General features: G+C 44.7%; 2 protein-coding genes across 2 annotated transcripts in view; one reads left to right on the plus strand and one right to left on the minus strand.

Moving 5' to 3' along the window:
• The first annotated feature begins 33 nt into the window (after positions 1-33).
• The window catches only part of LOC124277363, a 59,529-nt gene continuing 47,393 nt past the window's right edge, over positions 34-12,169 (plus strand). The window contains exon 1 of the mRNA XM_046713030.1: positions 34-98. The gene's annotated coding sequence lies outside the window, so the exon portion shown is untranslated. The remainder of the gene's footprint in view (positions 99-12,169) is intronic.
• Positions 6,669-7,424, minus strand: LOC124277373 (collagen alpha-2(VIII) chain-like). Its single transcript, XM_046713043.1, has 2 exons — positions 7,409-7,424; positions 6,669-7,108 (listed from the first exon to the last, which is right to left on the minus strand). Exons 1-2 carry the CDS (start codon positions 7,422-7,424, stop codon positions 6,669-6,671), a joined length of 456 nt encoding a protein of 151 aa, XP_046568999.1.

The following is a 12,169-nucleotide window of genomic DNA, read 5'->3' on the forward strand; positions in this document are numbered from 1 at the left end:
ATTCTCACGATAGGAGAATAAGTATGGTTCTTCGGTAAAGTAATAAAACAATGAAGAGTTGATGAGTGCCGAATATCACTTCACAAGTGATCTACAAAGTACGTGTGGTTTCTTTTTCGTAAATATATATTACTGTATATTATGCTGCTGTTATCACATAATCAGTTTGGTTTGTGTGGGTTTTCGTGTGAGTAAGTGAGTGAGGTTTACCTCCGCTTTTAGCAATATTCCATAATTACGGCAGGGGACACTATAAATGGGCTTCACCCAATTACGAATGTGAGAGGAAAGATTCCTGCTAGTTGCTTGAGGTCTTTCACGTTTGCCACGTTGGTGAAGCCCATCAGCAAATGAATAGTGCTGCCAAACTTAAAAACAGGGGTAGGGTTCGTAACCAACGGACCCGTGAAGATCTGGACTAGAATTGATCTTCAGTAACCCTTGCTTGTCGTAAGAGGCGACTAACGGGATTGGGTTGTTAGGCTCGTTGACTTGCTTGACACATGTCATCGGTTCCCAGTTGCGTAGATCGATGCTCATGCTGTGGATCACTGGATTGTCTGGTCCAGACGCGATTATTTGCACACCGCCGCGATATAGCTGGAATATTGTTGAATGCGGCGTAAAACTAAACTCACTCACTCACTCACTCCGTTTCACTGATTGTATCAGACGTTGAATTTGACGTTGAGGTACTCGTTCGTAGCAAACGAAAACAGACTTCAGTCTTGTCAAAAGGAAACAACCCTACACGCCGAAATGCAACACATTATAAACCTATTAGACTTTTAAGCCACCCGTGCCCTCAATCATGTACCTAAACGCAAATATCAATTTTCCTCTTAAATGTCACGATATCCATCTCATGTGTTGAGAGACTTGAAAACATATATTTAGATTAACATATTTGGATTTCCTACTGAATATGGAAATATTCCCGTGAGATATACTTTATAACTGAACTGTAGAAACTAGTACAACTGAAAACGGTTATAATGGGTTATTGGTACATGTACGTTTACGTGTTGACAGTGCATGGTGTATTAACGTAGCAACATTCTGTAGAAGCTGGGCATTTTCTGTTGACATTAGTATACAGAATGCGTAAATTGTGAGACAGGATGTATACTTAGATGGGATATAACGGCTCCTTAGATCTTCATACTGTGGACATATGAGAATAACGTGGTATTCATCTTCAATATTATCAGTGTTCCACTTTCTGCAGGATTGAGGTGAGGTGTGGTGAGGTGAGGTGAGGTGAGGTGAAATTGGGTTTAACGTCGTGCTTGACAATGTTTCGCTCATATGACGACGTGCATGCGTGTGGATGTGAAGGTGCGGCTGCTTGTACCAGCCCCGACTTAAGCTGGTTTTATAGTGCTAGCCCACTGAGATACCTTGCCGCAGTGAAGCATGAATACCCCACTAAGACACATTATACTGACTCCGAGCCGACCAGTCCTTGTTGTACCCATTAATGCCGAGCGCCAGGCAGGGACCAACAAGTACCATATTTTAACGTCTTTTGGTATGACGCGGTCGGGGATCGAACCCGCGACCTTCCGCTCTCCGGGCGGACGCTCTAACCACTACACCACGGAGGCAGTTTCTGCAGGATTGATTCTCAGTGGCATGACATGTTTTTTTTATAATACGTTAGATTATAATAACCACGTCGAAACTGCTCTTAATTTCCTCACATTTAAAGTAGTTAAATACTTTTCACACATAAGATGTTGGGGGCGGTGGGGTAGCCTAGTGGTTACAGCGTTCGATCCGGGTTCGATTCCCCACACATGGGTATAATGTGTGAAGCCCATTTCAGGTGTCCCCACCGTGATATTGCTGGAATATTGCTAAAAGTAAAACTCACTCACTCACTCACTCATAAGGTGTTGTTTCAGCAATGAATGCGAATAAGAACATTTTCCAGTTTGAATATTCCTAGTCCATTCTTGGTGAAAGCAATCTTTACATCTTTGTTGAAGAATGGATAAAGAAATCTGAAACATGCTCAACTCCCTGCCCAACCCATGCATATCCAAGACCCAGTTGAAACAGTATAGTTTTAATTAACATAACCCATATGTTCATTTCGAGCATCACTTGCATTTCCAAACAAATACAATAACATCTTAAATGGCTTTTGAGGACGCATTTTCGATGAGTTTCAACCAATATGAGAACGTTTCAGTACCAATATATATATTTCCAATGCATTTAAATTCACTATACCCCAGAACCAGGCAACAGAATTGACATGAGAGATGTTCAAACTGGTTGATGGTTACTATGTTACTCGGTCACTCGCCATATCCTTTTGCTGTGCTGCGAGAATCTTAACATACACATAAAATTACATAACATATTGCATTACTTGTATGATAACTGACTGATGAAAAGTGTTTCATATTTTCACAATACACATGAGAGTGTTGAATTATGTGCTACCGAATTATATTGAAGGGGTTTTCGGAACACAAATGTTATGCCTTATTCCGATACCAATTAACGTTGTACTGGCAGTAGCCATTTCAAAGGTTTAGCTATCGAGCAAGGGATTCGGCTGTGTCCATCTACTTTGTCCAACACGTACCCATCAGATTGTTGGTATTCAGGTAATATTGGTTTGTTTTCTTTGGTTGGTTTCAGAGAGAAGAATTCAATGATCAATTGTTTCGGGTTTGTTTGCTTGGTGTTTCACGCCAATCACAGCAATATTCCAGCTACATGGTGGTGGTCATGTAATGTAATGTCATTTTTTAGATCTTTTAATCTCTTGTTTTCTCGAGTATTTGATCTGCTGTATATGTTTGCTGCCTTATGGTCTGATACGTTGTCTCGGATGGGTCAAGATTGTCTGGTTGACTGGAGATTATTAAAATACTTTCAAATTATTGTCCAGTGGTCACAAACCCAATAACGGGTACGCACACCGTGAACAGTGAGACCGGCAGAGCATCGCCCACGCATATAGTCAATCAGATGGTCACTGGGGGCTTGTGGAATGGCATGTCATGTTCACTTCAACTCACAAACTTTATATGGCGGATTTGGTATACAGAGTAGACGTTTCTCCATTTCATCCCACACGTGCTCAATAAGGGAATTATACGGTGAATATGCAGGCCAAGGCAGTACTTTGTGCCACTGAAGAAAAGTCAAAGCAACTCAAGTCGTGTGAGGACGACGTTATCATAGTCATTGTCAATCGTGAATCATGACGTTGAAAAAACTGTATTGCCACTGGTCCGAAAATCTTATCTCTATAGCCCACAACTTTCACATTGCGCTAAACAGCAGCTGTATTAAAAGGGGTTCCCTGATGAGCACTTATCCCACCCCAGTTCACGTAACCTCCCCGAAGCGATTCCTCTCTGCGACACAGGCTTGAGCATAACGGTACCGGTACTCTTGAGTGAGTGAGTTTAGTTTTACGCCGCTTTTAGCAATATTTCAGCAATATCATGACAAGACACACCAGAAATGGGCTTCACTCTCTTCATAAGATAATCGTGCTGACCTACCTCAAAGACTGCGAGTCCCATCTGTAGCCATGTATAATCGCGGACCACAAGGCTACCCAACAGCCCCTTTTGGTGTGGACAAAGCCAGGAAATATAACATGGGCGAACCGGGTTTGTACACGACATACATGGCATTGACTTTGTTGTAGCTGTTGCAAAGTCGAATTCATGACGAGCCCAACAACAGCCGACTGGAAAGATGGTTTATTGACATACGACATGATAGTGTTGATCGACATTGGGAGAGATGGCATAAGATAATAGGGCCTGTAAGTCTCGCGAGGCGCTACTTCCGGTACTAAGCTGGTTCCCAACTTGCTAATATGTCAGACGGGGACCAGCTAACTTCCGGTATCAGATTTCCGGTGACAAGCGTATATTCAAGAACCAGTTCTGGTTCTAAATTGCGCGACCGCCAAAAATGACTTTACTAGACCGGACCAAGTGTACAACCATGCTTGGCTGTAACATCTGTGGACAGTCGTAATAATTGACTAATTTGGAGATGGTTAGATCGGAAATGTTATATTCCTGCAAGAATTATCGGTTCCTTACTGTCAGCTGAGAACCATGAAATCATTCGAAAAGGTATGAAACGTTGTTTGTCGCCAGAAATACTAAGGTCTCACGAAGTGCCGTGACCTTACTCACGGACCCTATTCCTGCAGGTCACCGTAAGTTTTGAGAAGAATGTAATACCTGATCATGAGCGCCATGTGCACGAGGTGCTTGAAAACCTGTGTTTGGATATATCGTAACAGAATCGTTGCCCATTATTTTCATAGAAGCATAACACACCATAAACAAGTGAGGATTGTAGCAACTGAACTGTTTAATTCCCCTCAGCGTTAAAGACGTCGTTTGGTGACTGAAGGACGAGGTAGGTGCATGGGCACGCTTAAACTTGGTCAACACAATGCCACGATGCAAATATCTTTGGTGTCCGACAAAGTGTGAGCAGCAGGGCATGGATCGTTGCGCATTATTTTCATAGAACCAGTGAGGATTGTAGCAACTGAACTGTTTAATTCCTTCAGCTTTAAAGACGTCGTTTGGTGACTGAAGGACTAGGTAGGTGCATGGGCACGCTTAAACTTGGTCAACACAATGCCACGATGCAAATTTCTTTGGTGTCCGACAAAGTGTGAGCAGCAGGGCATGGAATCGATACCTGACGTTTAGGTCAGCTACCCAGTGACATGTGGTCGACAGCGTTGCAACAGACAGTGGTAAGACAGGCTCCTCCTGACCGCAGCAAGACGTCATCACTTTTTGACAGCCACCACACTCAGGAATGACAATTGGTACGTTGATGACGTTGATTCAGCTCAAACAGTGCATAATCGTCTCCGTGAGGCTGGTCTCGGTATACATCCGAATCCCAATCGATCCAATATCACACGCAGGCACGTCTGGATTGGGCTGAAGATCACGTCAATTGGACACATCAGGACTGGGTTCCAGGGCTTCGTTTTACAAAGCTATCGTAGCGCTACGACTGCCGTAAGTCTATGTTACAGGGCCAAGAGTTTCGAAGCTCTCTTAGCGCTAAGTGTCATACATTAACTTTAACTTACGACCATCTTAGCGCTAAGAGAGCTTCGAAAATATAGGCCAAGTATCGGAGGTACGACAGTCGTAGCGCTACGATAGCTTTGGGAAACAAGCCCTTTACTTTTCAGGTGACTCGAAATATTGTCTTGCCTTCATAGAGTGTCCTGCCCAAGTGTTTCGATTCAGGATTCCAACGAAGCCGAACTTGAGGAGGCTCAGTCATGACTTGGGGTTGGATTGGTTTAGATGGAAGAACTGCTCTCCATGTCCCCAATAGGACAGCCTGTCATTCAGCTGTTCGTACGGACCCACTTCATCCGATCTCCGGTAGCACGGCCTGCCTGTTCTTTCCGAGGGGAGTTGGTTGAGAGGGCAGGTTTGGTTATTGCTATGAATCCTTTGACCAACTTAATTTGACTGTGTATTAAACATAACTTTTTTGTTGATCTGTGTCTTGTTTAACTCTGCTCTCAGCAATATTCCAGCTGTATCTTTTGTGTAAATAGTCTGGAGTCTGTGTCAGACAATTCAGTGATTTACATCATAAGGCATATGGCATGACCACTTGAATTTAGATAATGTTTTTTGAACTGAGGTGAGGTGAAATTGGGTTTAACGTCGTGCTTAAGAATATTTTGCTCATATGACGACGTGCATGCGTGTGTATGTGTATGTGCAGCTGCTTGTACTAGCCCAGACTTAAGCTGGTTTTATAGTGCTAGCCCACTGAGATACCATGCCGCAGTGAAGCATGAATACCCCACTCAGACACATTATACTGACTCCGAGCCGACCAGTCCTTGTTGTACCCATTAATGCCGAGCGCCAGGCAGGGACCAACAAGTACCATATTTCAACGTCTTTTGGTATGACGCGGTCGGGGATCGAACCCGCGACCTTCCGCTCTCCGGGCGGACGCTCTAACCACTACACCACGGAGGTGGTTAGATAATGTTTTGAAAGGACACATCACATGCTGTATTCGTGAGAATAACACCATACAATACTGTAGGGCAGGACATGCCTACCCTTGTCGCGAACACCTGGTGTCATCACTGATTTTCAGTGATCCTTTCATATAATTTTCAGAGCTATGTTTCCGTTTACACCAAACAAACGGAATTTGCTTCTAAAGATAATGAAGACTGGGGATTCTTTTGCACTGACGTTCTATATTCAATAAAATCCGTTGATTATAAGTGAGTGTGTTTAGTTTTACGATGCTTTTAACAATATTCCAATCGGCTTTACACATTGTAGCCATGTGGGGAATCGAACCTGGGTCTAACATTTTAACCACTGGGCTACCCCACTGCCCCAAATCAGTTGATAACTGCTGCCGTTATTGCCCCTAAACATTAAACTGGCGCGCATGATGCGTGTTGGTATTTCTTCGGTTTGTCGAAATGTGCTAAAAATACAGATACGTGTAGAAATTCATCCCACATATTAGTTAATTTTAGAATTACCCTTTGGAAAGTCAGATCGCTCTAAGTTGCCAGTACAAGTATTGTAAGATAATGAAGGCCAATGAAGTTTGGATGAATTAGACAATACTGTTGAAGCAGATATCCTGTAATTAAATTAGTCCATTGTCAAAAGGACACCACCAAAGTAGGATATCGGATCTCCTACATAGCTGCCTGAACGAACGGTGACTGGTGTTGGAATATCTCCACGGAACTCTTCAAACTGCACCCACACCTCCTCGTCCTTCTGCAGATGACTGACACACGTAGCGGAAACTGCGCCCTCGGAAGAAGAAGAATATGCAGCCCAACCACTGCCGATTGTCTTTCCCGATTGTCTGATCGAAGTGGATGGATAGTACCGTAGGGGACGAATGCCCAACTGTATCCAGAACATGTAGGTTCCGTTCACTGGTGCTGTGAACACCCCAGTCGTGGTGTTGTAGCCAGATCCAGTGTCGTAGATGATGCTGTCATACACCACGGGGTCTAGTGATGTTACGTTGTAGGAACTTGACACAAAAACCTGGAAAGCCACGGCGCTGGTTTCGGACACTGCGGTGAAGGAACACGTGGTGGAATATTTAATCCAATCTTTCTGTACTGTATATGGAAGAATCCTTGCACGTTTGCAAGTATCAACTCTCAAAGTTTAAACTGATAGTGATTTAACAATTGACTCCTGAGCAGACAAACAGTGGGTAGAAACACAAACAGCACCCCGAACATTTGGCGCACAAACCCAGGCAGTGCCAAGTCACTCAGACGTTTTTGTACAACCTGTCAAAATATCACCTATACGACATATCTAAATGCCAAATCACCCAGACATTGGTGTACGAGCAGTCAAAATACCAGGTCTTCCAGACATTGGTGTACGGCATATCTAAATGCCAAGTCATCCAGACCTTGGTGTAGGACCAGTCAAAATGCCAAGTCACCCAGACATTGGTGTAGGACCAGTCAAAATGCCAAGTCACCCAGACCTTGGTGTACGACCAGTCAAAATGTCAGGTAACCAGACCTTGGTGTACGACCAGTCAAAATGTCAGGTCATCCAGACATTGGAGTACCAGTCAAAATGTCAGGTCACCCAGACCTTGGTGTAGGACCAGTCAAAATGTCAGGTCACCCAGACCTTGGTGTACGACCAGTCAAAATGTCAAGTCATCCAGACCTTGGTGTACGACCAGCCAAAATGTCACCTCACCCAGACCTTGGTGAACGACCAGTCAAAATGTCAGGGCACCCAGACCTGGGTGTACGACCAGTCAAAATGCCAAGTCACCCAGACCTTGGTGTAGGACCAGTCAAAATGCCAAGCCATCCAGACCTTCGTGTACGACCAGTCAAAATGTCAGGTCACCCAGACCTTGGTGTACGACCAGTCAAAATGTCAAGTCATCCAGACATTGGAGTACCAGTCAAAATGTCAGGTCACCCAGACCTTGGTGTACGACCAGTCAAAATGTCAGGTCACCCAGACCTTGGTGTACGACCAGTCAAAATGTCAGGTCACCCAGACCTTGGTGTACGACCAGTCAAAATGTCAGGTTACCCAGACCTTGGTGTACGACCAGTCAAAATGTCAAGTCATCCAGACATTGGAGTACCAGTCAAAATGTCAAGTCACCCAGACCTGGGTGTACGACCAGTCAAAATGTCAAGTCATCCAGACATTGGAGTACCAGTCAAAATGTCAAGTCACCCAGACCTGGGTGTACGACCAGTCAAAATGTCAAGTCATCCAGACATTGGAGTACCAGTCAAAATGTCAGGTCACCCAGACTTGCGTGTACGACCAGTCAAAATGCAAAGTCACCCAGACCTTGGTGTACGACCAGTCAAAATGCCAAGTCACCCAGACCTTGGTGTACGACCAGTCAAAATGCCAGGTCACCCAGACCTTGGTGTACGACCAGTCAAAATGTCAGGTTACCCAGACCTTGGTGTACGACCAGTCAAAATGTCAGGTCACCCAGACCTTGGTGTACGACCAGTCAAAATGCCAAGTCATCCAGACCTTGGTGTACGACCAGTCAAAATGCCAAGTCATCCAGACCTTGGTGTACGACCAGTCAAAATGTCAGGTCACCCAGACCTTGGTGTACGACTAGTCAAAATGCCAAGTCACCCAGACCTTGGTGTACGACCAGTCAAAATGTCACGTCACCCAGACCTTGGTGTACGACCAGTCAAAATGCCAAGTCATCCAGACCTTGGTGTACGACCAGTCAAAATGCCAAGTCATCCAGACATTGGTGTACGACCAGTCAAAATGTCAGGTCACCCAGACCTTGGTGTACGACTAGTCAAAATGCCAAGTCACCCAGACCTTGGTGTACGACCAGCCAAAATGTCACGTCACCCAGACCTTGGTGTACGACTAGTCATAATGTCAGGTCTACCAGACCTTGGTATACGACCAGTCAAAATGCCAAGTCACCCAGACATTGGAGTACGACCAGTCAAAATGCCAAGTCACCCAGACATTGGTGTACGACCAGTCAAAATGTCAGGTTACCCAGACATTGGTGTACGACCAGTCAAAATGCCAAGTCACCCAGACATTGGAGTACGACCAGTCAAAATGCCAAGTCACCCAGACATTGGTGTACGACCAGTCAAAATGTCAGGTCACCCAGACCTTGGTGTACGACTAGTCAAAATGCCAAGTCACCCAGACCTTGGTGTACGACCAGCCAAACTGTCACGTCACCCAGATCTTGGTGTACGACCAGTCAAAATGTCAGGTCTACCAGACCTTGGTGTACGACCAGTCAAAATGCCAAGTCACCCAGACATTGGAGTACGACCAGTCAAAATGCCAAGTCACCCAGACCTTGGTGTACGACCAGTCAAAATGTCAGGTTACCCAGACATTGGTGTAAGACCAGTCAAAATGCCAAGTCACCCAGACATTGGAGTACGACCAGTCAAAATGCCAAGTCACCCAGACATTGGTGAACGACCAGTCAAAATCCCAAGTCACCCAGACATTGGTGTACGACCAGTCAAAATGCCAAGTCACCCAGACATTCGTGTACGACCAGTCAAAATGTCAGGTTACCCAGACCTTGGTGTAGGACCAGTCAAAATGCCAAGTCACCCTGACATTGGTGTACGACCAGTCAAAATGCCAAGTCACCCAGACCTTGGTGTACGACCAGTCAAAATGCCAAGTCACCCAGACATTGGAGTACGACCAGTCAAAATGTCAGGTTACCCAGACATTGGTGTAGGACCAGTCAAAATGTCAGGTTACCCAGACCTTGGTGTACGACCAGTCAAAATGCCAAGTCACCCAGACCTTGGTGTACGACCAGTCAAAATGCCAAGTCACCCAGACCTTGGTGTTGGACCAGTGAAAATGTCAGGTCACCCAGACCTTGGTGTACGACCAGTCAAAATGCCAAGTCACCCAGACATTGAAGTACCAATCAAAATGTCAAGTCGCCCAGACATTGGTGTACGACCAGTCAAAATGCCAAGTTACCCAGACATTGGTGTACGACCAGTCAAAATGCCAAGTCACCCAGACCTTGGTGTAGGACCAGTCAAAATGTCAGGTCACCAAGACCTTGGTGTACGACCAGTCAAAATGACAAGTCACCCAGACATTGCGGTACCAATCAAAATGTCAAGTCGCCCAGACATTGGTGTACGACCAGTCAAAATGCCAAGTCACCCAGACATTGGTGTACGACCAGTCAAAATGCCAAGTCACCCAGACCTTGGTGTACGACTAGTCAAAATGCCAAGTCACCCAGACCTTGGTGTACGACCAGTCAAAATGTCAGGTCACCCAGACCTTGGTGTACGACCAGTCAAAATGCCAAGTCACCCAGACATTGGTGTACGACCAGTCAAAATGCCAAGTCACCCAGACCTTGGTGTACGACTAGTCAAAATGCCAAGTCACCCAGACCTTGGTGTACGACCAGTCAAAATGTCAGGTCACCCAGACCTTGGTGTACGACCAGTCAAAATGCCAAGTCACCCAGACATTGAAGTACCAATCAAAATGTCAATTCGCCCAGACCTTGGTGCAGGACCAGTCAAAATGCAAAGTCACCCAGACCTTGGTGTACGACCAGTCAAAATGCCAAGTCACCCAGACCTTGGTGTACGACCAGTCAAAATGCCAAGTCACCCAGACTTTGAAGTACCAATCAAAATGTCAAGTCGCCCAGACATTGGTGTACGACCAGTCAAAATGCCAAGTCACCCAGACATTGGAGTACGACCAGTCAAAATGCCAAGTCGCCAAGTATTTTCAGACACTAATTATAGTTGAAACAGCAATGTCGTGACTAGGCTTATCAAACTTATAATAGGTTTTCCATGCTAGTTTAAAGACAATACGTGAACGGAACTGTTCAAACTGCACCCACACCTCCTCGTCCTTCTGCAGATGACTGGTTCTTCAGACTGGCGGATAAGTTGAAAAGTCACACTTTGTACAGTAGAGGAGGTAGGAGAAACTGTGGGAACATCCAGGTCATACTGCTTACATTCTCTATTATCTGACCCTCTTGTAAAATACTTTAATTTCGTTGGTAAATGACATTTTAACAAGTTTCCGTATCACCCTCCCAGGAGGGTGACAACTGGAAAAAATATTACCCGCTGCCACGGTTACCGCCAAACTCTCCGCCGAGAAGCTGTATCGCTGACAATCGTACGACGTCATAATATGACGCATGCAGTGCAAGGAGTACGAAAACGGTTCGATTAGCTGTTTTTGAATTCACTACGTACACATTAATTTTACCGACTTTCACTGCTTTTGAATCGTTTGCACTATGGCATGGTCAGCTCTTAGCTGTTATTATCAGACATGAAATGGGCCTCATAAATGGAACGAAATCTGAACACTTTTCAGTTTTTGAGAGATCATTTTTGCCCACGAAGAGAAATGAAATTATCCACATTCTTAATATCACTGATGCGTGAAATGGCTCCCAGGTTTTACATAAGCATGCACACATACATGTCCAGACAGTTAGAAAAATTGATGCTGTAACTGGTTGTCCTTTTTACCATTACCTTTCTAAATGCTTTAGTGGAGGCACGGTAGGGCACAGTGCAGAGTTGTCCCATGAACATGCCAGAAACCAATGATCGTGGATTCTAGTTGTTTCTAGATTTGTCAGCTCTTTACCCGTGCACATGGGTATAACCAGCGTCCCAAACGTCTAAGACCTGCATCACTTCGGGTTTTCCTCCTGTATTAAGCTGACCTACCACAATATAAATGTATACTGTTTAAAGTAGCTTTAAATCCATCTCGCTCCGTGCTTTGGAGCGCATGTTTTAAGGAAATCAGCATTAAGGTAAACACCTCAAAATCTGATGGGAAATATAGTGGCGACTGTCTTAAAGCTGCCACAAGAGAAAATATTGTACTACTGGTATCAGTTTTCTGAAGGACAAACCAAATTTTCACCAACTTTTGTGCTAGTTTGTATTTATCAGTGGTTTTCCTATGGAGATTCGTTGCTAAGTAGGTTACAGCTTCTTTGAATCGTGCTGTATGTAGATCCTTAAGACTGCATATGTGTGGACTTTTGGGATTGTCTCCTGTGATCAGGACATGTACAAGCTTTGTAATAT

Source organism: Haliotis rubra, unplaced genomic scaffold (genome assembly GCF_003918875.1).
Source record: "Haliotis rubra isolate DU_JTF1 unplaced genomic scaffold, ASM391887v1 Scf220, whole genome shotgun sequence".
In the NCBI taxonomy this organism is placed as follows: Eukaryota; Metazoa; Mollusca; class Gastropoda; order Lepetellida; family Haliotidae; genus Haliotis; species Haliotis rubra.